The 26,263-nt window shown below is 37.8% G+C and overlaps 1 protein-coding gene across 1 annotated transcript in view; it reads right to left on the reverse strand.

Moving 5' to 3' along the window:
- Positions 1 to 2,539: 2,539 nt before the first annotated feature.
- Positions 2,540 to 26,263, reverse strand: part of NFX1 (nuclear transcription factor, X-box binding 1) — a 73,925-nt gene continuing 50,201 nt past the window's right edge. The window contains 9 exon segments of the mRNA XM_027874771.1: positions 2,540 to 3,101; positions 6,705 to 6,809; positions 9,686 to 9,831; positions 10,398 to 10,464; positions 13,517 to 13,612; positions 14,883 to 14,924; positions 16,068 to 16,169; positions 20,540 to 20,613; positions 23,589 to 23,819. Coding sequence (XP_027730572.1) covers positions 3,029 to 3,101; positions 6,705 to 6,809; positions 9,686 to 9,831; positions 10,398 to 10,464; positions 13,517 to 13,612; positions 14,883 to 14,924; positions 16,068 to 16,169; positions 20,540 to 20,613; positions 23,589 to 23,819 — 936 coding nt within the window. The 3' untranslated portion in view covers positions 2,540 to 3,028.

Genomic DNA, 26,263 nt, shown 5'->3' on the forward strand with positions numbered 1-26,263 from the left:
TGTTATCACCACTACAGTGGCAGCAACACCTTCCAGGAGACCTCCTTCCTCTTCCCCTGTACTTCCTACTCCATGTATCTAGCTCTTGGTTCTCCAAATGTGTGGCAGCAAATACTAGATGTCAGCAGCTAAACTTAGGGTTTTCCCTTAAAGCAAAGCATAAAGTCTGGCAGTATAAAGCATAAAGCCTGGAACTTACATAATTCCTTTGCAGATACCTTGCTTCTCTTGTCCCTTTAAAATCTGAAAGCATCACCACACTAGGGAAATGCTTACAAAGACCCCAGAACCAGAACTCCTTTGGTTAACCTCTTACCTCTCTGCTGCCTATCCCAGAAAGGATTTTCTTCCTCTTCTTCCCTACCAACAGTTGCTTGGGAATATTTCCTCCCTTGCCTTCAAGTTGCTGACTCCTCTAGGGCTGGTTTTGCAGGCAGCATTTCCTGATCCTATCCAGTCTGCTCACCCATCATCTAGACACAGCTGCACCCCAGAATAGCCTGGTTTCCTTGGATAAATATTCTGTGAGAAGCTGTAAGACTTCTTTCCAGTGGGCCAGGGTAAAAAATCCTGGTCAGAAGCAACAGGGGGCAGCAAAAAAAGGAGGTACCTTACTGTATGACCCCTGATAAAGTAAAGAAATGGGATGACTAGGTTGGGTTCTTCAGCCAGCCAACAAGTGCCATAGCCACAGTGGACCTGTGGAGAAAGAGCCTAAACCAGGCTCTTACTGTCACCTTCTTTTTCATACTTCCTGTATGGAATGGAAGTGTCTTAATGTATTTCTGGGCCCACCATAGGCCTCCATAATCATGTCAGAATAACGCTTGGATCTCCCAGTGGCCTTCCTGATTCCCCTTTGGTGGATTTCATTTCCCTCATATCTGTCCAGTCTTTCCCAGGCACTCTCATTGGGTAAAAGATTTTGAACTGGAAGGGATTTTAGAGGTTATCCAGTCCAGCTCACTCATTTGAGAAAACTAGGCCTAAAGAGGGGAGCTTAGTGGATAGAGTGCTGGGTCTGGAGTCTAGAAGACCCGAGTTCAAATCTGGCCTCAGACACTTAGTAGCTGTATGACCCTGGGCAAATCCCTGTTTGTCTCAGTTTCTTCATCCTTAAAATGAGCTGGAGAAGGAAATGGGAAACCACTCCAGTATCTTTGCCAAGAAAACCCCAAATAGAGTCAAAAAGAATCAGACACAACTGAATGACAACAAAAAAAAAGTCACAGAGGTGACAGAACCAGAATTTGAACATAGGTCTTCTGCTCGAAAGTGAGTGCACAACCCTGAGCTATCACTCCTCACTGCTACCCATCACTCCACTATGGAGGGGTGGGGGGGGTGGAGGAAAGGTCCGCCCCCATGATTTCACGTGTGCAAACTCACTGATGCAGACCAGCAGCCTGTCTACAGAGAGCTGAGACACTGAAGCTTTAAATGACTTGCCTACATTGCCTCAACCCATGTGTGTTGTGTTACTTCTCTGTCTCCACAATTCAAAATTTCATCTCCATTTTCTCTCTCTCTTGAACTACAGTCCTTCCTTCCATCATCATTCTCTTTCTCTCTTTTAATCTCTTTGCTTCCACTGATTCCTTGCCTTTCTATTACTATAAAAAGGCTCAGTATTTACACTTGAGAAAGGAAGGCAATGTGGTTTTAACAAGAACCCGGGCACCAAACAGGAGTAAACTTATGGGGCCAGAAGGAGAGAGACCCTGAAAGTGGTGAAGATGAAGCTACGGAGTCTGTACAATTTAGCCTCAGCCTAAATAGGAAAGACCTTTGCCCAGAGGCTCAATGCAGGACGCTCAGGATTTAGGCATGGAAGATGGTCTAAAGAAATCAGATGAGTTGTTTCTGGTGAAAAGAATGATAATTATAAATAACTAAATGGAACTGTCTGATGCTAATCAATACTATAAATAAACCATGCCCCTAAACTTCTCACCATCGAAGTAAAGCATCCTTTGGTTCCCAACTTGTACTTTCTGGGAGGCTTGAATTGACTGGGGGAAAGTTTACCAGATAGTTCCCACTCTAAAGAATGGGATTCTTTAGTAGTCCTTGTCTTTCCTCACAAAATGTAAGTTTCTTTACTGTGGACTGTTTTGTTTATGTCTCAGTACTCTCAGGGTATAGCATAATGACTTGAACAAAGGCATTTAATAAATGTTTGTGGTTGAAATGAATTAGATGGTACAATTAGATTCTCACAGAAAAATAAATTCTAGAAATCTGATGCTTTCTCTGACCAAGATTTATGTAATTATATTAACTGTGTCAGGTGCATCAGCTGTAGGTTTGTCAAATTCTTCAGTAAATTTTATGATGTTTCAGATGTAGAATCTACCCCTTACCACCCACCCATCTGATATCAGATAAAGAAGAATAATGTCTTACTCTGTAGAGAACTTGCCTGCTTTTTTCTAAAGATTACTAGAAATGAATAACTTATTGAGCTAGAATGCATAAACTATGGTGACGACAATTACTTTCAGATGAACAAGCATAAAGAAAACTCGAGTTAGTGATGTTCCAGTGAAAACCGTAAATCTCATTTTCATCACAAGTCATTAAGATATTCCAATTCCATTAAAATTACAATAATGCAACAGATAATAAAATCAAATGGCAGTTCTGGTTTCTTTAAAAAAAAAATCCAAACCAACACTTTCCCTTCCCCTTTCTAATTAGCATTGTAACTATACAAGTACTAAGTTGCAAGTACTAAAGTACAGCAAGTTGCTAAAAAAAAAGGTGGAGGAGGGGGGAGGATAGTAAGATACTCAGTAAATATACAAGCAGAGTTTGAATTACATTGAAACTCTCTGTACAGGCAGGAATAATTGTCAATTTCTGAGCACACTCATGCTCTGGACCTAGCAGTACAAAACAGTGTGCTAAACACTGATTACATGGGAGTTAAAAACTTGCATGATGATTATGTCAGTTGGTAAATGAATCAGTCTTTTCATTACATCTAAATTAGACTTCTAGACTTCTGATTGGCACACTATCTTCCTCAATCTTGAACATCAAAGTAGTCAATGACTGGTTCCTTTGCTACTTTCTGCAATCCGCTGCTACCAGGATTCCTGAAATAAAAACAATCATATGATGAGAATCAAGTTTTGAGGAAAAATAATGTTTTAGAAGAGTTGTATGTTTTTTGGAAGTTGATTAATTTACCATCTGCCAAACGTTGTAAAACGGTTTCAATATATCAGAACCATTACACTATTTAATATATACAAAGTTTGACTATAAAATAAAGAATGTACGTACGAGTGATGAGAATAGCCTTATCAATTTACAGCCTTACTATGTGGCTAATGCATTAATAGTAACAACATTAGCATAATAACAAAGCTCTTTCAAAGCCATTATCTCATTTAATTATACCCACATTGATAAATAGGCAAGGACAAGTAGTATTTCCTATCTATAAGGAAACTATGTTTCTAAGGCTAACTTACTTACCTAAAGTCATAAGGGGAAAAAAATATATAATCATCAGGCTATTAAATAGTCAACAAAATTCAAACCATGATCTTTTGATTCCAAGTCCAACAACTCCGTCTATTATATAGACCATGCTCCCCCTTCCACAATTTTACGTAGTACTTTATTTAAAAAACATTTAATAAAAATTAAATTCAATACAGCTGAAGGATATAAAACATCAATGTTCTAGCATGCAATATGCATCAAATAACTGAGCAAGAACAAAAAAATGTCCCCAATATTTCAAATGATTGTACCTTTAAAAAAAGGATAACTATTTCACATTTTTTAAGAAAAATGCAAAAATAATGAACATATCTCCAAAGTTTTGACTAACAGGGCTTTTTAAATGTTTAAAGAAGTGTATTACAGTTAAATGAAGGGTGACTGATACCATTCTCCTTAGAAAAACAAATAAAGGAGTTGATGGAGTTAGTTTTATACTGATTCAAGGGCAACAAGTGGTATCATTTAGTGAGATACTTGGTTATCTCATATTGCAGAGTTCATGATAAACACTTGACAAAAAAAAAAAAATCTACCAAGAAGATAACTGCAACTTTTATGCCAACATTAATTGCAAAGAATAAAGTGGAAGAGAAAGTAAAGAATTCAATAAAGTCTTTCATTATATCAATGTATACTATAACAACAAAAATAGTATTAGTTAACATGTATATAACGCTTTAAGATTTGCAAAGCACTTTATAAATATTACATCATTTTATCCTCACAACAGCCCTTGGGAGGCAGGTGCTATTATCCCCTTTTTAGAGATGAGGAAAATGGGGCAGATAAAGGTTAAATGTCCTGTCCAGGGTTAACATGGCTATTAAGTGTCTGAGGCCTCAGCTGCATTCAGGTCTTACTGATTGTATCTACTGAGACACCAGCAGCCTAATTATTCAGCAACTTCAGTGCAAAAGCAGGCATGGGGAAGACAAAGCAATCTTGGAAAACACAGTTCAAGACTTAGAAATGAGAAAAACCACAAATTTGCAGAACATACAGAAGTCTGAATATTCTTTTCAAGAAAAGCGTTGGGAGGTGTTGGATACAGCAAGAATCAAATTAATATCTCAAAACTAAAACTAATTATATAATGACAGGAAAATTCTATGTGGGAGTCATTTCTCAATCTGCTCTTTGCACAGTAAGACGTATTAGAAAAAGATAAGAATCATCTAAAATTAGAAAAAAATAAAACAGCATAAAAATGACGCAACTTAAACCTAACCTACTTAAAAAATGAGACAATGAAAGATGGGAAACTGATTAAAAAAAAACCCAGCCTTAATCAACATTAACACCATTTCCTAAGAAAGTTTAACCAACATAAATCAATTGCTAACTATAAGGGGATGAAGAGACTACAATATTAGTTGAAAATCAATTGATATCCTTGCCAACTGGTAGCTAAGGACTATATCAGATCAAAATATAAACTAGTTTGTAAAATCTTACAGAAGAGGTAGAAGATTATAAGCAAGGCTTATTGAGGGACCCAATTAAACTATAAAACTTGAAATCATTAAGGATAAAAATAGAAGGATAATATGAAAAATGGAAAAGATTATCAAGGAGTCTACAACAAAGTATGACAGAACCATAATATATGAAATCTAATATCACAGTCCCTGCTATCCTGCAAGATGAAGTAGAAACTACACTAAAGAAAGGATGAGAAAAGCTGGGCTAGACTACATATACAATTAGGAGGTGTCACAGTTTTGAGTCCTTTGAGGAATCAATTCCCAATACCTGAAAGAGGACAGGACACCCCTTCAAAAACAGATATTGTTACTGGGAATAAAAGGGACTGAGAAATTATCAATAACTATACTCTCACTTTTCCACCTCTACAAAATGTTTATGAGAATCTATACATGTATTTAGGGCACCTTGATGAAGTAATGACACAGAAGCTTTTTCAAAGGATAGTCTTCAGCAGGTTGCACGTTCAGTCACATCACTGCCTGGAAGATGTAGAAATTATCAGCTCCCACTGTGCTTATTGTTTGCTGACTATAAAAACATTTAATTTGGTACAGGAAAAAGCTACCTTAAGGGCTCTAACAAAGTACCTGGCATACATGGCAAAATCATTTAAGATTCCTTTAAAAGATATGACTTTGACAACTTACTGATTATTAACATCAAGCAAGGGATCAAACAGAGAAAGCTTGCTATGGTTGTAGATGATTTTCAGGGCTGAATCCAAATGGAAATGGGTTTTCCCATAAATAATGAAGTTCTCGAAGGAAATTTACAGAAATTCCAAAGAGATATACAGCATAGACAGAAAAGTATTCAAGAAGGAAGGCACCACCAGCAGGTACTATCATTCACAGAAAGACACTGGATTGATTGTATTAATTCCTGGGACAATGACAAACCTACTAAAAGATATTTAGTTAAGAATCTCGCCTAAAAACCCAACAGAAAAAACTAAGTAGATAAAGACTATCTTGTTCAGATAATAACAACTGGGTGGAAAGCCCATGAAACTGACATATCAGTTGGATAGGCTGCAGACACCCAACGAGCTCAGCCCAGAATGGAACAGAAGCAAGAAAGTGAGCTGCATTGCTTTTGGAAATCGTGCAGCTTCTCCATGAAACAGAGGTCCTTCTTTTTAACATCAACACTCTTCCAGTGATGCTGTATAGCTTCAAATCACAAACCATCTATATCTGAGGACCTATAGTTCTGGGTCACCTAAAGGACAACAGTGGGGGGTATGTTACTGCAACACTTAAAATTTCTGAGGAGATGTAGCGTAAAGGATATTATTAGGGAGCTAGCAATATAGGGATATCAAGGGAAAACTGGAGTTCAGAAACTCCAATGGTATCTACACAACATCTAGAAATCAGAAACATCTAGAAAGAGGAAAGCCCCTAGTATACTTAGTGGGTCCTCTCAAAGAGGTGGACAAAGAGAAGCTCTGATGTTATCTTGCTTTTCTCTTTACTTCTCTGGGCCTCTGTTTCCTTATCTATACAAAGGAAGTCAGAACATATTCAAGGTCTTTTGTAGCCTTAATAATCTGTAGTACTTTGATGGTAACTATTTGTGCTGCAAGCACAGTGGGAAAGAAAACATGTAAATAATCAGAGTTCAAGACTGAAGTGTACCTCTAGAGGGCCTTGGATAATTCTCTACTTCTACTAGTATAAGTAAAGAATTCTTACTTATCTGTCTGTTGTTTGTGATGAGGAATTGGTGGTGGAGGTCTTGACTGTATTTCCCTCTCCAGTACATCTGTGAGACTTACAGGAGGACAAAGAGACTTCCCTCTAATAAAAGAAAACACAAAATGTTAAATAATCATTTAGTCAGCAAACATACTCAGTACTTAGCATTATCTGTTTCCTAAAGGAGGCATTTCATAATCTTCCCAGAAATTACTTTGTTTACTCTGTGCGTGCGTGCGTGTGTGTGTGTGTGTGTGTGTGTATAAAGACCTCAGATTGAGCTCCACCTCTGACGCAAGTTAGCTCGTATGACCTTGGACAAACCACTCAAGCTTCTGGTGGCCCATTGCGACAAAAAGAATATAAATTAGAGAGAGGGTGTCAATCTCCATTGGTAGAGGAGGTTCTTCACTGCAGACTCCCTACCCTAATGAAATCACAGGTCTGGTTTTAAAATTTATGCATACATGCATGTGTGCACATGCACGTACACACGCGTATATACCTTTCCTGATAGAATGTAAGTTACTCGTGGGCATTTTTTTTTTTTTTTGGCTAGGCAACGGAATTCAGTGATTTGCCCAGGGTCACACAACTAGTAAGTGTCAAGTGTCTGAGGCTGGATTTGAACTCAGGTCTTCCTGACTCCAAGGACAGTGCTCTATCCACTGTGCCACATCATGGGCATTTTTGTCTTTGTATCCCTAGTGCCTGGCTCAAAGTAGATACTTAATAAATGCACTCTGTCTGACTATTATACCTAATGCTGACTCACCTAAAAATTTTCATTTCCTTCATGTCAATTACCTAAGATTGATATATAAACTTCAGATTCTAGGCATTCCCTACCCGTTTGATTTTTCAACCACTGACTCAGTTTCCTCTTTAGTAGTTTTTGGTTCTTTTCTGGTTCCATGACCAATTTCTTGGGGAAATGCCGTAAGAGCTAAAATAGGAAGGGAACACTTGGCTGTGGTTCTGCTAATGACTTGAAATGGCCTGAAATGAATTCTAAAATATCAAAGTAAGACAGGAAAAGAAGTCTCTAAGAGAATTTGTTTTGGATGTGGAAGGTAGGAAAGATGAGGTAATATCTGTGAAGGTCATTCTGACCTACTGATGGCAGGAAGACAGGCTGCTAAAAAAAAAAAAACACCACAAGAGCAATGTATTTATAGGTATATGATAAAGTTGGATTGTCTGGGGTAAAAAGGTGACCTGGGAGGGGAAAATCCTGAGTTACAATTTTGGGATATGTACTATAGGAAGATTTTAATGTTGTATACAAGTAAAGATTAATAGGCAATGAACAATTGCTACCATTAATGTTTTTGTCCAAGTATGTACATTAAAGCTATGATTTTAAGGTTTAAAAGTGTGCAAAAACTGTGTTTTGTGCTCATTCTGACTTTTTGAGAGACTGATGACTAAGGACTAATTATTAAGTGTATGCTATCTAGCCCAGGATATCCTTGTATAGCACCAAACAACAGCCTCTCCACAGAGAAGGAGTTTCTATCAGCCACAGCAAAAGGTCCAGATACCTTCAAGTCAGGAGTAACCTGTGAGTCTCTGAGTGGTAAGTTCTCCTTTGTTGTTGTTCAGTCATTTCCAGTCATGTACAACTCTTCATGACCCCATTTGGGGTTTGTTGGGCAAAGATATTGGAGTAGTTTGCTATTTCCTTCTCCAGCTCATTTTACAGATGAGAAACTGAGGCAAACAGGGTGAAGTGACTTGCCCAGGGTCACACAACTATTGAACTCATGAAGATGAGTCTTCCTGACTCCAGGCCCAGCGTTCTATCCACAGTGCCACCTAGCTGCCCCAAGTTCTCCTTAGGAAGGAATAATAAACAACTACTTGCATCTAGGTTATAACTTAATAAGAGATGTAGGCCTTAAGGAAACATGGGGCTGTTAGAAGGATAGAATTCTTCTAGGAAACATTGAATAGAAGACTTAATTGCTGCCATTAGGACTATAACCTACCTAAGAGGGCTTGGCTGTGCGGTAATCATGTGCCTTGTACCAGACAAGACCTTCCTGGGGGAAGGTCAAACTATTCTTCTATACGTGTTCCCTATCTCTGCCTCACAACTTTCACTACTGCCAACCCATGCCTCCTAATGTGGCCAAAGCAATTTTCCATAAGCGATCTCACCAGGCCACTCCCCTATTCCATAAACTCCCAGAGTTCCCAGTTACTTTTAGAATATAATAAAAACTGCACCTTATATTTGGTCCTAATCTTTCTGGTGTCATTGTGCCACTGGCCTTCTCTTCTCCCACACAGTATTTATCCCATCTCCTGTCTCCAGGACTTTGCATTCCTTCCTCATCCCTGCCTCCTTGAACTGCCCTTTTCCTTCTAGATGTAGCTCCCTCACTACTATCTACATGAAGCATTTCCTGATCTCCTCAACTATTAGTGCCCTCTTTCAACTACCTTGTATTTATCTGTATGAACTTATGTACATACTTGTCTCTCCCTCAATAGATCATAAGCTGCTTTGGAACAGCAATTGTTTCATTTTTGTATATGTATCCCCAGCTCCTAGCTCAGTTCCAGACATACAGCATGCACTTAATAAATGCCTGTTGACCAAGACATATTTAAATGTAAAGACTGGCAGATGTGGTGGGCAGTCCCCTGGAGTGGCTTCCAGATGTGAGGAGCCGTTCTACGTTCTCTGCGTTTACACGTAGCATTCCACTGTCTGGCAGGTGAGAGGAAAGTCCATCTGACACTGGAGAAACATTTGATAAAAGCATTTCGCCAGACATTCATTCATATCTGGGATAATTCAGCTCCTCTGAATGAGGCAGGGACCCTCTCTTTTTGATTCAGAACTTAGAACTTTCACAGAGTAAGGCTGCCATGCAAAAGCAAATCGATTTCTGAAAGAAATTTTCAAAACCTTAAAATTATTACAGGTTGCTCTACAATTCAGAATAGGAGAGTAAAATACAACATACCTCACTGCAGTGATAACAACGTTCCGCTTTGGTTCACTGTCATAACTCACACTGTCAATACCATAAATCTGGGCCAACTCATAGATGAGCTTTCGATGGTCTCTATTCATAGGAGGGTAGCAATGACTTTTCTTAACATTTTTTCCCTGTATTGGAAAGAGAAGAGAGACAAGATAACTTAAGTCACTCAGAAATTAGAAAACTCTTAACATAACTCCTAATGCAAATAACACCTTTGACTTAGATTTCAGTCAATTACCTAGATTTCACCAAGAAATCTAGATTATATTACTAACTTTAAAATCAGGAGTTAAATACTACATGTACAAAACTGTGTTTTGCTGTTTGATTCACAGGTCCTCTATTATAATTTTTCTTAACTACAGCTCCCAGTTCACACTTTAGCTGGTACTATAAACTCCTGGAGAGCAGGACTTGTTTCACTCTTTGTGTCCGTATCCCCAAGGCTTAGGACAGCGCCTGACACATCACAGAAACTTCGTAAATGCTTGCTGATTGAATGTCGTGACCACCTGCACTTGCGAGCAATGCAAATATCATCTTTGTACTTGCCAGTGCTGTCTGCAAATGAATCTCCCTATTCCCATTCCTTTCTTTACAAGATTGTTCCACCAACTCCAATGCAGGTGAAATTTATTTTTTGTGTTACAAGTTGAGTTTTTGGCATTGGTTCAGATCTTTGGCTACCAACCTTATTTACAGCTTCCACAAGAGCTTTCATTTCCTTTTCAACGTCACTGACAAATTTTAAGTCCTTCCTGTAATTAGAAATTATTTTAATTATCTTATCCATGAACTTTTTCTAGCAAACTTGATTTTTTTTACTATAACCTTCCCACTCCTGGCCAACAAATATGAAAAGGACAAAAGAAAGGAAAACTAAATATTACACTGTCAGAAACTTGAGAATGGGAGATGGAAGAAGGGACAGAATGAAAGACAGAGAAAAAGGAAAGGGAGATGCAGAGCAAAGAGGAAATAAAAGCTCACAGAAGTGTAAACAGCCATGTAGGGAGCAATTTGAGGAAAGAACTGTCTCTCCCATGGCCTTTTCTCTCAGCTCTTTCTGTTATCCTGAGTCAGTGAGTAGTCCTCTGGCAACATGATTTTTAGAAAAACAGAAGATGGGAGGCAGAGCCAAGATGGTAGAATAGAGGCAACTCAGCCGAACTCTCAACACTGTCTTCCAAACAACTTTAAAATAATGCCTCAAATAAAATTTCGGAGCAGCAGAGCCAACACAAGATCAGGGTGAGACTTTTTTTTTCTGGCCTAAGAAAACTCAGGTCAGCAGAAGTTTGTGACACCAGAGCGAAAGCCTGTCGGAGCCCACAGATGCTACCATAGCAACAACAGCTGCAGCAACAATGGCGGATGCAGCAGCAGCAGCATCTTCAGGAGCTCTCTGCTCGAAAACTGATAGGGAGTCAGACCACTGGTCCGAAAGAGATTACAGGGGACTCTCTGCTGGCACTCGCTGGCAACTCTACTGCCTATATGTAGTTCTGGGTAGCAGTTCCAGGGCAGAGAGGGTCGGTCACAAGAGAGCAGGGGCCTTGCAATTCCAAGGCAAAGAGAGCATTTGTACTTGTGGGTGCAGGGAACCAGGGCCATTCCTGGGTAAAGACCAGACAGCACACCAGGAGGGCAGTGACCACACCCTTCCCAGGATCACACCCCTTGGAAACAACAAAAACTTGCAGAACTCCAGAACGAGCTCTGAAAACAGTAGCATGAAAAAGACAGAAGCTTGGAAAAATGCCTCCCCACCCCACATGAGCAGGGCCCAACTTGAACATAAAATTCAAAGTTAAGAAATAGGCTAGAAAAATGAGCAAACAAAAAAAAAAGCTACTACAGTGGCTGGGAACATCAAGACATAAACTCAGAAGAGAACAATGTGAAAACAGCTACAAATAAAACCTCAAAGAAAACTGCTAATTGAACCAACAAGAATTCCTGCAAGAGTTAAAGGAGGAGATAAGAGTGGTAGAGAAAAAAATTGGGAAAAGAAAGGAGAGTGATGGAAGAAAATTATGGAAAGAGAATTAACAGCTTAGTAAAAAAGAGGCACAAAAAAGTGCTGAAGAAAATAACAACTTAAGAAAGAGAACTGGCCTAACAGTAAAAGAGGCACAAAAAGTCACAGACCTCACATGTATAACTGAAATCAAAATGCTTGCCTTCTCAAGGACAGGGGGCAAACAAGAGAAAAGGAGAAAATTTGGAAGTCAAAATTTTAAAAAGTGATTGTTAAAATTTTTTTTACATGTAATTGGGAAATATTTAAAGAAATAAAATTTTTTTTTGGTTTTTTTTTTTTTTTAGGCAATTAGGGTTAAGTGACTTGCCCAGGGTCACACAGTCTGAGGCCGAATTTGAACTTAGGTCCTCCTGACTTCAGGGCCAGTATCTATCCACTGCACCACCTAGCTGCCCCAAAATAAAATAATTTATTAAGAAATAAATAAAAATAAAAAAAAAATTTTCTCTATAGATAGTGAGGTCCTCTTGACATTTTGCTGATTGCACAAGCCCTACAATTCTAGAGAGACACCTAAATTAGATCTAAAATCACTGTAAAATTCAGCCCAGTAATCCAACGGGGCGGGGGTGGAGCCAGGTGAACATAGATTGTTTATTGTGTGAACTATACTATGCAGTTGGATAGACAGATCAGTGAATGACATATCTATTGCATAGACAATACAGACGGACAAAAAACTAGGTCCACAGTAAAAAAAAAAGTTTGAATTGCATTTAGGAGATTGCAAAGTGCTTCCGACAACCCCACGCTTCTTCCTTGAAACAAGAAAATCATCCTTTAAAAACACCAAATAGCTTTCAAATTCCTTGACAACCTACGAAGCATCAAAATTATGGATCACTGAAAGGGTGATAGATGTACTATAGGTGCTAACAGGCTGCAGCACATTACCCAAGATGAAATGCCCGCAAGAAATCAGCACAAAAGACATCTACGAACAATGGAGAGAGAGTCTGTGTACTTCACAGATGCCCATTTTAATATTAAGAGACAAAGAGAAAAGCACGCAGCAAATTGAAAGCATTCTTTGTACAGGATTTATAGACCAGAATGGCATAAAATGAAAAGGTGCGGTCAGGTTACAAAATGAACCTTTGAAGGAAGTCTGTATAGATGACAAATTAGAGATACCAACTTACTGAAGTAGGCAAGCAGCTAAAAATTAACTAGTTTACAAACACTGTTTTAAAGATATATATGAGAAAACCAGCAACATTCAAATATACATATCTATTTTTCTAAGTGCACCCTTCACTTCTCATTTTGGTGACTTTTCTACTCCAATTAACAGTTTTTTCTTGCCAGAGAATAATCTCACTACCTTCCCCACCTGGATTAACTACCTCTGGGCTTCCTTTCTGAACTAGGCAGTATCACAATCACTTTGTAGTTCTCTTTACAAGATCAGAAAACACATTTTCTTCACCATTTGAAAATGCCACAAATAAGTTTTAAGAATTCTGTTCTGTCCAACACAGCTATAATTTCTCTGTTCTCTAGTCTCTAGAAGTTTAGCACAACTCCCATAGCTCTTGCAACTTAACTGAGATAAAGTGACAAAGTTTAATGAGTTTTATTCTCTTGTCAATTTCCTGAACAAATTTAAGACAATGAAAAATATTTTTAAAATACCAGAATTTGTTATGAAAGAAAATTAAACAGAATTTTTATTAGTATCTTCACAAATAATCATAAATTCTAAGTGATCTAATAGCTCTTTAGTTTTACAAAGTACTTGCCCCAAAGCACCTGAAGCCACATACCTAGCATCTTCTTTCAGGCTATCACTGTATCTTGACCCAGAGCGTACATTAAAAGGGTCAGAACTTTCACTGATATTAAGAGCCTCTGCTAGTCGCCTGAAATTAAGAAAGAAAATTAAATAACTGGTTTGTTAGACATAAGGGAAAATAAAATGAGTAAATGTGACAAATATGAAATGAGGATTAATTGGTTTTTTTGAAAATAAGGATGAAAAGTACAGAGTAAAATATAAGCTAAATATAACTTATTTAGCTTAAAAGAGAAGACTTAGGAAATAACAAGGTTGGAATTGGTTACCAGGTGTTCATTTTCACTGAGAGGCAATGAGTTTAATTAAATTACATTGAAGTACTTTAATAAGGGTACATTTGCAGTGAAGAGTATTAAATAATGTCTAAGGCTGAGAGAAAACTTAGAACAATGGTAAATAAACAACTAAGGTGAATTTAAGTAGATTCAAAATGGAAATCCAATTGAAATCAACAGTGTTTTATCTAGGTTAAATTTTCATTTTACTATTTTTATATGTTTATGTTTTCATGATAATATACTGTCTCTACTGCTTGTCTGAATACATCCCACTCATTTTTATAACATAAAACTAATAACCTCCAATATTGTCAGCTGTTCTTCTGGATGGCACTGCTGCTGAACTTAAAACTTATCAGTTCATTTTTTTTTTATTGTGAGAAAGGATTAATCCAAGTGAAATTCACCATAGGACATGTTTACAATTTGAGAACTGTTATTTACCATTACTGCACCCTCTGATTTTTCCTCTATGGAACATTTAATTATGCACTGGAGAAGTGCAGTTGAGGAAATAGACTGGGGAGGATGGATCACCAGTCACACTGTAGAACAGGCCTGCATGAACACACGACAGACTGACAATGGTTGGTTGCTGTGGGTCACATGACAGCCACCTGAAATCCTTTGGCAGGCTGCCTGTTGTGCAGGCCTGGTGTAGAAGTATGCTGCAAAATTTACTATCTTCCTTATCAATAACCTCTCAGATGGAATTAATAAGAGTGCTGGTTGGAAATTACTGTGCTGCGGGCAGCTGGATTACATTGAGAGTATATAATCACATTTACAAAGTCTCCCTAGTTATTGTGTATTGAACATATACACTTCATTGATGTATCTCTTGTAGCCCCTATGGTGCCTGACAACAGTGTTAAGCATATAGTAGTTGTTGAATAAAATACTTAATGATTTCACCAATAACTATTTTCTTTAAAGAGTTTATAAGATTTAAAATGGGAAAGGATGATCTAGTTGATTCCCTCTCCCCACATCCTCATTTTACAGATTTAAAAAAATCAGTTCCACAAAACCTAACTTCAAGTAGATATGACTTACCTTTTCCTTTCCAGAGCTAAACACTCTTCATCACAATGAAGCCTTGATTAGTAAATGAAAAAAAGAAACAGAATAAATGCTTCTCAGTATACTTTTATCATGAAATCTAAAAACAGTACAAAGTACACATAATTTAATATATAGCTGTTAAATACTGTGAAATATTCACAAAGTTCCAATCTTTATTACAGCCATGAAGTGTGCTGATACAGCATATTTCTGAAAAATGGAATTCAAGAAATCTGCTCCAAAAGAAGATTTTAAAAATAGTAAAATAGTAATACTGTTTTTCTTAAGGGCTGATTCTTATAAGATCGTGATTGATTTGACTGCCAACAACTAAGCATGTTCTGAAAAAAAAAATTAAATTAAAAAAAAATGGGGCAGCTAGGTGGTGCAGTGGATAGAGCACTGGGCCTGAAGTCAGGAGGACCTGAGTTCAAATTCTGCCTCAGACCAAACACTTGACTCTTACTAGCTGTGTGACCCTGGGCAAATCACTTAACTCCAATTGCCTAAAAAAAATGAAACAAAACAAAAAAAAAACTAAGCATGTCCTGGTGGCACCTTTTGTGTGCTGTGCACAGCTAATATCCTGGGCCAGTCTCTTCATAGCCTTCTCTTTCATGATGCAACCCAGGGATCCAGATCCTTCACTGAACAGCAGGCATGTCCCCAGACTAGAGAAACCAATTTATTCTGCCTCCTTGGATAAGTCAAGGTATTCATTTGGACTTGGATAAGTCAAGGAATTCATTTTTTTGGTCCTTAGAAGGAAGGGATGGAACGTGGTGAGCTTGAGAGAAAATTTCTCAGTAGAAATTTCTTTGGTTCTTTCCTACCTTTCCTTGCCCAAGTGTCCAATGCTCAAATGTTACCCAAAGTCCCCAGTCATAGCATCCCATCAAAACTATTCCTTCCCATTTACTATATCACATGCTTTAAAATTAAGTTCTTCTTCATCCATCAAAATTCTCATTTCCTTAATGTGACACCAATCTTAGAAGTGACATAGAGGGAAAATAATCTGATTGAAAAGCCAAAGAAGAGGAAAAGCACCTACAGGCATTCATCTAATGTATCTGTTTCATAATTATTATACAATTAAGATTATTTTCTGCTTTTGAAAATTATTTGAGAATTACTATTTCTTGCTGTACATTTATTTCCCTTTAAAAAAATTACCTGGTTTGGTGAATTTCTTTTTTAGTAATCAACTTGCTTATCTCCACTGAGTCTCCAAGCTGTAAGTCAGTTATTTTAGTGGCCATAGAAATAGCAGCGATCCTGAAAATAACAGGAAAAGTATTACATTTGATAAAAAATTTGATCAAAAACAGTGATTTTTAGAAAAAGTCTTTCTCAATGGGTACGACCACTTCAACAGCTTTAGTACCATTCTTATGATTTCATTGATACAGGAAACTTCTAGTATCTGATGTAGATCTGCAATTTAATGTCCTAAAGAGCTGCCTGGGGCCTGGAGCTCTTGATTCCCTAAGCCATGCTGCTTCTCTTCAATAAGTTATATAATGTCCCTTATCGCTGAATACCACTCTCATATTTAAGTGAAACAATATGGCAAAAAGCTGCCAAGTCTGCCAGGTGGTATCTCGAAAACAAATTATCTCAAACCAGGCCTAAAAATATACACATGATTTAGAAGGCAAATCTAATTTCACCAAAAGGAAACTTCAGTGCTCCTGTCATCCCAACTTTATGATTCCCAGCTTTGTAGTCTTTGTAGATCCCCAGATCCCCAGAAAGCAAGCCTAGGTACCATAAATAAGGACAGAATTTGGTATGAAATTCTGGGGACCCAAAAGATGAAATATCCAAGAAGCCTGGGGATTTTGGTTCTGCCACTGTGCAGCCAGAACAAACTGGGCTAAATTGTAGGCATTCTTCTGGGTTTACATAGCTTGTATGACCTTCACTAATAAAGTCAGGCCAAATTAACTTCATTTCCCATTTTTATAAGATTAAAGACTAGTCCTTCACTGAAGTCCACCTTTATGCTGCAATGCTGTGATATTGGGTTCTCAAAGGCCATGCCAAATGAGTACAAACTGCCAAGCTGGGAAAGTTTCAACTATGGCCTTGTAAGCAGTGTGTTATGTAGATCAAGCTAAGTGCAGAGAGTTTCAGCACCACATAGTTATACACTAGATAATAAATTTCTCTGGCCTTAGAAATTCATCAATTTTGTCTACTAAGGAAAGAATATTAGTGGAGACAAGATAGTGCAGTAGCAGGAAACAGTGCAGCAAGAAACTCCTCACCTAAAACTCACACAAACAAATCCAGAAAATGCACTAGACTGAATCCTGATGGAGAAATCCAAGAAAAAGGCACAGTGAGTCACTTTCCAGTTGTGGTCAGCACAGAGACTTGTGGACACTAGGGACAGGGCCTGGTACAGAGCAGGGCACATGCAGAGTACACTGGCATACAGAAATAGGCTGTGAACCAGGGAAAGAAATGATCCCAGACTTTATATGAAAGACCTAGAAATGAAGGAGGTACCCATCAATTGGGAAATGGCTGAATAAGTTATGGTATATAAATGTGATGGAATACTATTGTGCTGCAAGAAATGTTAACAGGGATGGGTTTCAGAGAAACCTGGAGAAGGCTTATATGAATTGATGCAGAGTGAAGTGAGCAGAATCAGGAGAATTTATACAAAGACAACAATATGGTAAAGACAAACAACTCTGAACTCTCATCAGTATAATAACCAGCCACAGTTCCAGAGGACTAATGATGAAATATGGCTACCCACCTCCTGATGGGGAGGTGAAAGACTCAAGAATATAGAATGAAACACATACTTTTTGGACATGGCCAATGCAGAAATGTGTTTTGTTTGACTACACATGTCAGTAATAAGGCTTTTGTTTTTTCTTCATTCTCAATGGTGAAACAGAGTGAGAGGAGGGGTTAGGTGGGGGAGGAGGGGGATTTTTGCTCATTGAAAAAAATAAAACGTAATTTTTTAAAAGAGCATTCATATTGATGAAATAATGGATCCTTGAAATGTTAAGAGTAAGTAACAGTTTAGTACACCATAGGAATGTTGTCTCTCTACTGAATCCTGATTTTTACAAGTTCTTTAACATAGTTTTCCATGATACCATGAACAAAATGGAGAAAGAATAGATAATACAGTTAGAGAGATTTGTAGCTTGTAAACAAGAGTGTTGATTAATGACTTAATGTTATTCTAGGGGAAGGACACAAGGGTATGCTGCCAGGCTCTGTTCTTACTCCTTTCCTATTCAACCTTTCATTTTTTTTTGTACTCAATAACTTGCATGGATCTTGAGAACTTGCTCATCAAATCTGCATATGACACCAAACTAGGAAGAATGGCTAATGTGATGAATGAAATAATTAAGGCCAGATCTAGAAGATGGAAATCAATAGAGTCAAAAGTAAAGTCTTATAGTTAGGTTCAAAATTAACTGAACTAATATAGGAGGGAGAACAACTGGCTTCACGTAGTAAGAGCACACATTTGTACAGTACTTTAAACTTTGCAAAGTGCTTTACATATGTTATCTCACTGGATCCTCACAACCACCTTCGGAGCTAGGTGCTATTATTATCCCCATTTTACAGATGAGGAAATTGAGGACAAGAGGTGAAGTGATTTGTGCAGGACTGCATGGCTAGTTAGTGTCTGAGTGAGGATTTGAACTCAGGTCTTCCTGATTCATGCAGAAGAGGCATTAGACATTTTCCAGAGGGCAGAAGAAATCAGGAAAAGGCAGAAATTTCTAACAAGTACAGCTGTGAAACAAGGAAATGAGCTACTTTGTAAGGCAGTGAGCATCACATCACTGTAAGTGTTTAGAAGCTGGAGATCATCTGCTAGGGATCTTATAGAAGGATCCTTATAATATCAAGAAAGATTAGATTACTTCAAAATCATCTTCCAATACTAAAATTCTATGACTCTCTGGACTCCCTGTGGACCAACAGTCAGAAAGAGAAGCAAGAAATTAGTAATACATATTTGTGTATTTGTAAAGGATATCTTAAAAAAGCTCTAGACTTAAAATTGTAACCATTTAGAGTCAATCTCACACACACAGGTCATGATTCATTTTTATTAGAATAACAAAGATGCTACACTACAAACTCATGTTGCACATTATTTTGAATCTCAAAACCCTAAAAAATTCACCCACAAACTGACTCTGCCCCACCCATTCACAATCAGATTACAATTCTCTTCCATTTCCCTTTTCAGACTTCCCTTAGCAGTGAACTCCTTTCCTTACATTTACTCAAAGATTCATCTTGTCAACTAGACATTGACAAATTGGGACATCCTTTCTGCCTCTGGCAGATATCAGATTTCAGTCTTTGCTACTGTCCACCCAGGAAAAAAATCTTTCTGAGTCCTGGCCTTTCTCCACCTCTAATCCTCAGTATATCTTTCTCCTTTGTGATCTATCACAGTACAAATCATATTTAAGAGCTAGAGTAAAATTTAACTTAGAGGGAATTTCAGGGTATAAACTTTATATAATAAAACCTCTATTATATTATCTTCTTTATATCCCCAGCACTTAGCACCATGCCTGGCACAAAGTAGGTGCTTAATAAATGTTTACTGACCATTCCATTATTACCATGGACAGCAGTGAAACTTCCTTTAAAAAAAAAAAAGTCCCTATCAGGTTGCTTTGGGTTGTTTGCCTCTCTCTCATAAAAATGGAATGAAAGATGTGCAGCTACTTAACCTACATTGCCTTAATGCAAAATTAATGAATCAAGAGCAAAAGCAGCCTGAACCCACGTGGTTTTCTTGTCCTCCAGAAAATAATCTTCATAGTTGCTATCAGTGTGTCCTTTGAAAACTCTCAAAACATTATTTAATTATTTTATCACAAACATAATGGGCCATAGGAATCTCTTTTGTAGCAATATTAAGAATTAACTGATCTCTCTGAACTTATTTACTATTAGCATTTAATTACAAAGTGCTTCGAATTACTCTCTCATTATTTCCATGGTGTTAATTACTTTTGTTTCCCCAACTAGACTGAGTTCTACCCTCACTTAACCTTCTTTATATCCCCCATACTCTAGCCTTCTCTAACATAGGACTGTGCACACAGTAGGCACTCAATTATGAGATAAATGAAGGTTTATAAGATAAAGATTAATTTTACCCCCAGCATAATTCAGTGCAAAGAACATCAGCTGAAAGACTGGTGTCTACTGTTAGATCTTGAAGCTTTATCCAGTCAAGCCTCATGCCTGTCTCACTTGCCTCTCCAGCTCTGCTCTAGAATTTCACTTTGATCATCTCCACCTTTAATTCCTGGAGGCTTCTAAAGCCTAACAGAGAATGAAGGGCTCCTTCCCTTCACCCACGGCTGGCTGGGGCTTTAATATGGCAGGTGACCACAGGGGTGAAGTCCAAAAGCCAAAGTCTCAATCCTACCCCTACCACCAAAGAGCAGTGAGATTTTAAAGTCATGTATTCTGTCTACCCTTCACTCTCATCTATAAAGTGGGATATTATGGACTTTTTCAGTGTTATGAGAGTAAAGTGAAATGAGAGAAACCACTTTGAAAACTGAGAAGTATTATTCAGATTGTGACAATTTGGGGAGAATGGAAAGCTGGATAGCACCAACCTCTGATAAGTACTAGATGCCTCAGAGCAAACCATGGTCTCTTTTCTTCTTCCACATTCACACTGTAGCTCCACCTACAATTATATTACAATTCAATCGTCAGCACAGAAAGCCACAGTTGACATCAGCATCAGCCTGAATACCATGCAATTCCAGTTTCTAGTGCTTCACCCCCTCTTTAGCTTAGTTTTTTATGACATTACATCTGCTATTTTCTAACCATGCACAATCTCCTTATTCTTGATTTTTAGTTTCTTCATTTGCAAAATGGAGATAATGATTTTAAAGATAATTTTAGCTCCTATAAGATTTAACTGGATTGAGAAAGTCTACTTGGTATAAAATTTCAACATTAGTTCAATCCACATCAATAAATGAGACTCACTCAACAATTTACTGAGTGATTCCCAACATTGTAGAATGGACCATGGAAAACACACAAAGGACAGTCACTGACCCCAAACATCATTTAATTGGCAAGATAAAATGAACAAATGTAAACAAATCAATCATCAGGCATTAAGTGCCGACCAGGGGCTAAGGCCCTGTGCTAGGTACTTGGGGATACAAAAACAAAAATGAAACTATCCCTGCCCACAAAGAGCTTACAATCTATCAAGTGAAACAAAATGTACACAAATCAGCAAATTCAAAATACAAAGAATACAAATGTAATTTAATTTCAGCATGGGAGGCACTTGTAGCTATATACTTAGCAGCACTTTTTAGTGGAATGTAAGCTTGAAAAGGAAACATGTACAAATATGAAGTACAGATGTGAGGAAGAAGTACATTCCAGAAATAGGGGATGGCCTGTGCAATGGTACAAGGATGGGCTATGGAATATCATAAGTAAAGAATAGCAGGGCCAGCTTTGCCAGACAGTAGAGAGCGCAAAATGTGCATTTAATCTAAAAATCTAGACTGTAGCAAAGTTGTGAAAGATATTAAATATCAAACAACAATTTGTATTTGATCCTTAAGGCAAGAGGGAGCCACTGAAGGTTACCGAGCAAGGGAGTGACATTCTTATACTTGTGCTTTAGAAAGAACATTATGGCAGATGTGTGGAGGCTAGACTGATGAAAACAGAGCCACAATTGTGGCACAGAGGCTAATTCAGAGGAAACTGCAATACTTCAGAAGGAGAGAAGGAGTTGAATGTGAGAAGATATAAAGGTAGAACTGGCAACATTTAGCAAATCATTAGCTATATGGTATAACGGACAGTGACAGGGAGATGGAGATGACTTAAGAGGATACAAACATGAATTAATGGCAAGGATGGTGGTGCCTCCAACAGTAACAGAAACATTTGGAAGATGCTATAAATAGCATGTAAGGAGGGAGTCTGATGAAGCAGAAAAAACAACGGAAGTAAGAAACCTGAATTCCAACTGAAAGCTTGCCACTAACTGGCTGTGAATCCTTGGGCAAATAACTTTACCTTTCTAGGCCTCAGTTTCTTCATTTATAAAGTGAAGGAACTGGACTTTATGATACTTAAGGTCTGTTCCAACATTTCAAACTTAAGTACAAGATAAAGTGAGATAGTTAGATTACAGAAGACTGAAAGCCAGGAAGAAGAGTTGGAACTTGATACTGAAGATCACCCACCACAGGTTCTTGGGCAGAGGAGTAATAAGACGAAAATAGGAAAGAAGACAGAAGAAGCAGTAAGACTAGTTAGAAATGTTGCAGTAAGTGAAGGATCTGATCATTAGGCCTAGAAAAGGGTAGAGGTATTGAGAAAGAAAGGAAGAGGCAAAGCTGAGGGACATTAAAAAGGAAGAAAGAACAGACCCAGGTGAGTGTTCATGGAAAAGGCCATTCTACCAGTGATGAGCTCATGGGTCAATCTGCTCTTTTTCACCACCACCCATTCTTCCATCTGAGTTCTTCTCCTCCCAGGCCCAATAATTTTTTAGCTTCTCTTCTGCCCCTCTTGAAAAACTTTCAATGAAGTTTTCTAAAGGTTTTTACAACTAGAAACTTTAGGGAAAAATAGTAAGAATGTGCATGTTACAAAAAATTATAACTCTATAGCGATACAATTATCTCTGTTTCTCTCTGAAATATGAATGAATCTTTCTTCACTAATTCACATTTATTTACTAATTTCATATTTCCAGGCTTCTGGGCATCAAATCTATTCAGCATTAAACTCTTTCCTTTTCTCTTTTACAAAGTAGAGGTGCTCATGAATTTCATGCCTAGATCCTCAGCCTACAATTATTGAGTTTTCCCTCCCATGCTGAAAGATCCTAATAATAGTCAATTGAGGCCCTCCACCAAATCTGAAGTGAAATTTATTTACACCTTAGAAAAAAATTTCATACTGGTTAACTAGATGGATCATCCATTTGTTTCAGACAGAGCAAAGTTATCCTAGATCATTTCCTAACAGCAGAATGGCCCACAATATTAAAAGAGAAGAGGAGTGAGTCAAAGATGACTGCAGATTTTTGGTTTGGGAGATTGAAATGCTAGTATCATTGATAGCAATGAGAAAAAATGGTTAAAAGAAGCTGGTTTAGAGGAGAAATTAAGGAGTTTGACTGTGGACTTGTTGGACCAGAGGGAATACTGGGTTATCCCAGGAGAAAGAGACAGAGATCCTATGATCAGGACAACTATTTTCCCACAGTTTTCTAACCTTACCTCTTGACATTCTCCAAAGCATCCCTTTCATTTTATTCAGCTCAATGTCCTTACTGTCCCTGTATCACATGCTCATTCCTGTCTCCATGCTTTTTATTCATGTCCATTAAGTCTAAAGAAGGCATCTTCATTCAGGTATACAGAGAGAGACAGGAAGACACTGAGTTTTGACAGAAAACCTGGGAAAATTATAGACTAGAAGAGGAAGAGAAGATCCCAAATCAGAGTGTGCTGACGGAAGTGGCCAAACACAGAAGTGAATTCAAAATGGTCGTGAGAGCACCTCCAAAACAGGTAGCAGGTAACATAATGGTAGATGACTGTTTTAGGATAATACAATAGTAGTACAACTGCTAACAAAGTTTTTTCTATTAATTGGCTTACCTACCTTTGCTTTACAAGAATTCATAGGGCAAGGTGAAGATGGATGGCACAAAGCCATACAAGGATGATTACAATCAATTCTAGCAATTGTACAAGGCTGTTTGCAGACCTCATCTATAAGACACTCTCCTTTGTGACAAATCCTTTTACATTTATGCATTCCACATTTTAACATTTGATTGCAGAGAAGTCCACAAGAGATTTCAGTTAGATGACAAGGAATGTTGTATCGTATCTAGGAAGGACACAAAAATTATGCTGAAATGGAAAATTAATTTAAAAAGAAAAGTCAATGTTATTTGGGTCATAATCTTTCAAAAGTAGATAATTATTAATTCTGAATTAAGTAATTATTTTTATAAGATCTTAAGAACTGCTACTACCAAAACAAACCTCCCATTTCAATCCATGTTAATACCTAGATAAACAACAAGTTAATATTTTCCTTATTTTTTATGTGTCAAGACAGACCAATAGCTCTGATACTCAGGCAGACTTAATGGTGTCCAAAGTTAGTAAAGGTATCCATCCTTAAGACTATCTGTAACAATATTATGGGATATATCTATCCTTCCATAACCTATAAAATGAGGTGGCTTAAAGGGTCTGAGAAGGAAATAGCATTTTATCTGTCCACATAAACCAACTGACGCCTAGAAACCATCCCTCAATATAGAATGCATACTGATATAAATCAGTAAGTTTTGCCCAGAAAAAAGAAGGGAGTAGAAGCCAACTCTGGAAAATTTGATCATAGTAATTCATACTATGGGATGCTGACCATTCATTACCGTTTGTCAACCCCCTAACTTGCAGCAGAGTTCATGGTACTTACTTTTCTGCTACAGCCAAGTAACTTCCATCTATGTTCAAAATACAAGTTAGTTTTCTTCCCATAACAGAACATAAAAGGGCTAGAGGAATACTTTTCCACTCATAAGATTACCAAGTATTCCTTTAAAAAGAGGAAAAAGACCTTCACAAAAAAAGAAAAAGGATTTGAAAAGCCAGTGAGGAATCCTGACCTGTGTCAGGAAACTGGAAGGCAAAAGAATATAAGAGGAAAAAAAGGGTGAAGACCACAGAACATCTGGAGTGAAGCAATAGATAAAAGGCTCTTCCCAGAAAAGAGGAAGTTGGATCTCCTTCAAGAAGGGGCTTCCCGGGGCAGCTAGGTGGCACAGTGGAGAGAGCACCGGCCCTGAAGTCAGGAGGACCTGAGTTCAAATCCGGCCTCAGACCAACCACTTGACACTTACTAGCTGTGTGACCCTGGGCAAGTCACTTAACCCCAATTGCCTAAAAATTAAAAAAAAAAAAAGAAGTGGCTTCCTGAATTATAAGAAATGATGAATATCCCTAAGTGCTGTCAGGAGAAAGATATAGTAAGGAATAGAGAAGTGAGACAAATAGTGCTGGATAGTGACCCTCCCTATGCAGAGGTACTGTGACAGCCATTTCTCAACCTGAAAATAATAGTGGAGATGTCTGCACGTGTGTAGAGGAAAGGATAGATCCAGTTACGTGCACAACAGATACAAGACAATTTAGAGAGAATGTACTAATTGCTGGGGGGAGGTCAGGAAAGGCTTTATGTAAAAGGTGTTTCTGGAACTGAACCTTGAAGGAAACTGGGAAGGGGAGATATGTGTACGCACAAGCTTTTTTTTTTTTCCTCCAAATAAGGGTGCACCCTCAAAGTTTGAAGACCATTGGTCTCAATACCTATTCAAACTTTACTGACTAAAGCATAGCAGTTGAACTAATAGTTTGCCTTAAAAACTTCCTCCACATATATATAGCCTCTATCAGATTGCGCGCCTTCTTGGGGAGGGACAGAAAAATTTAAAACTCAAAAGCTTATGGAAGTGATTGTTGATAATTCAAAATAAATTAGTTTAAAAAAAAAGAAAAGAAGAAAAAAAAACCAACTTCCCCTACAATTCAGGATCTGATTCTCATAATCAAGGAAGAACTGGTTGTTGAAGAAGAAATGATGGGAACGTTAAGAAAAAGTGACTATACTATTTTAGAATTTGTGTTAGGAGGGAGGAAATCTGGGCACTCTTGATTTTAGGAAAGCAAATTTAAAAAGGTTCAGAAGAATAGGCAGGATCCTAAGAAGTAAAATTCTTTTTTTTTTTTTTTTTTGGCTAGGCAATGGGGTTAAGTGACTTGCCCAGAGTCACATAGCTAGTAGTGTTAAGTGTTTGGTCTGAGGCCAGATTTGAACTCAGGTCCTCCTGACTTCAGGGCCAGTGCTCTATCCACTGTGCCACCTAGCTGCCCCAGAACTAAAATTCTTAAGCAAAATAAAAATCAGCCCAGAAAGAATGGAAACCTCTCAAATATAAAATTACAAAGACACAAAGATGAAGAAAGGGACTTGTTTAAAAAGACTGCTGTCAATGCACTGTGAACTTTGCCTTATGCTTTAAAGGGACACGTAAGGAAAACAGAAGCAAGTGTAGGCAGTGGATGGCAGTGGAGGACTAATAGAGAAGTGTGGCAGAGTGTCAGGAATGCTAAAACTCAGAAAGCTAAAGCCAAAGCTAAGGTAGGTGAGTTCCTAGATTCTCTCAGTTGAGCATATTCTTTTAATAGTTGTTATTTAATCATTTTTCAGGAGTGTCTGATTCTTCATGAACCCATTTGAAGTTTTCTTGGCAAAGATACTAG

The sequence above is a fragment of the Vombatus ursinus genome, unplaced genomic scaffold, assembly GCF_900497805.2.
Source record: "Vombatus ursinus unplaced genomic scaffold, bare-nosed wombat genome assembly UNPS02014807.1, whole genome shotgun sequence".
Taxonomy (NCBI): Eukaryota; Metazoa; Chordata; class Mammalia; order Diprotodontia; family Vombatidae; genus Vombatus; species Vombatus ursinus.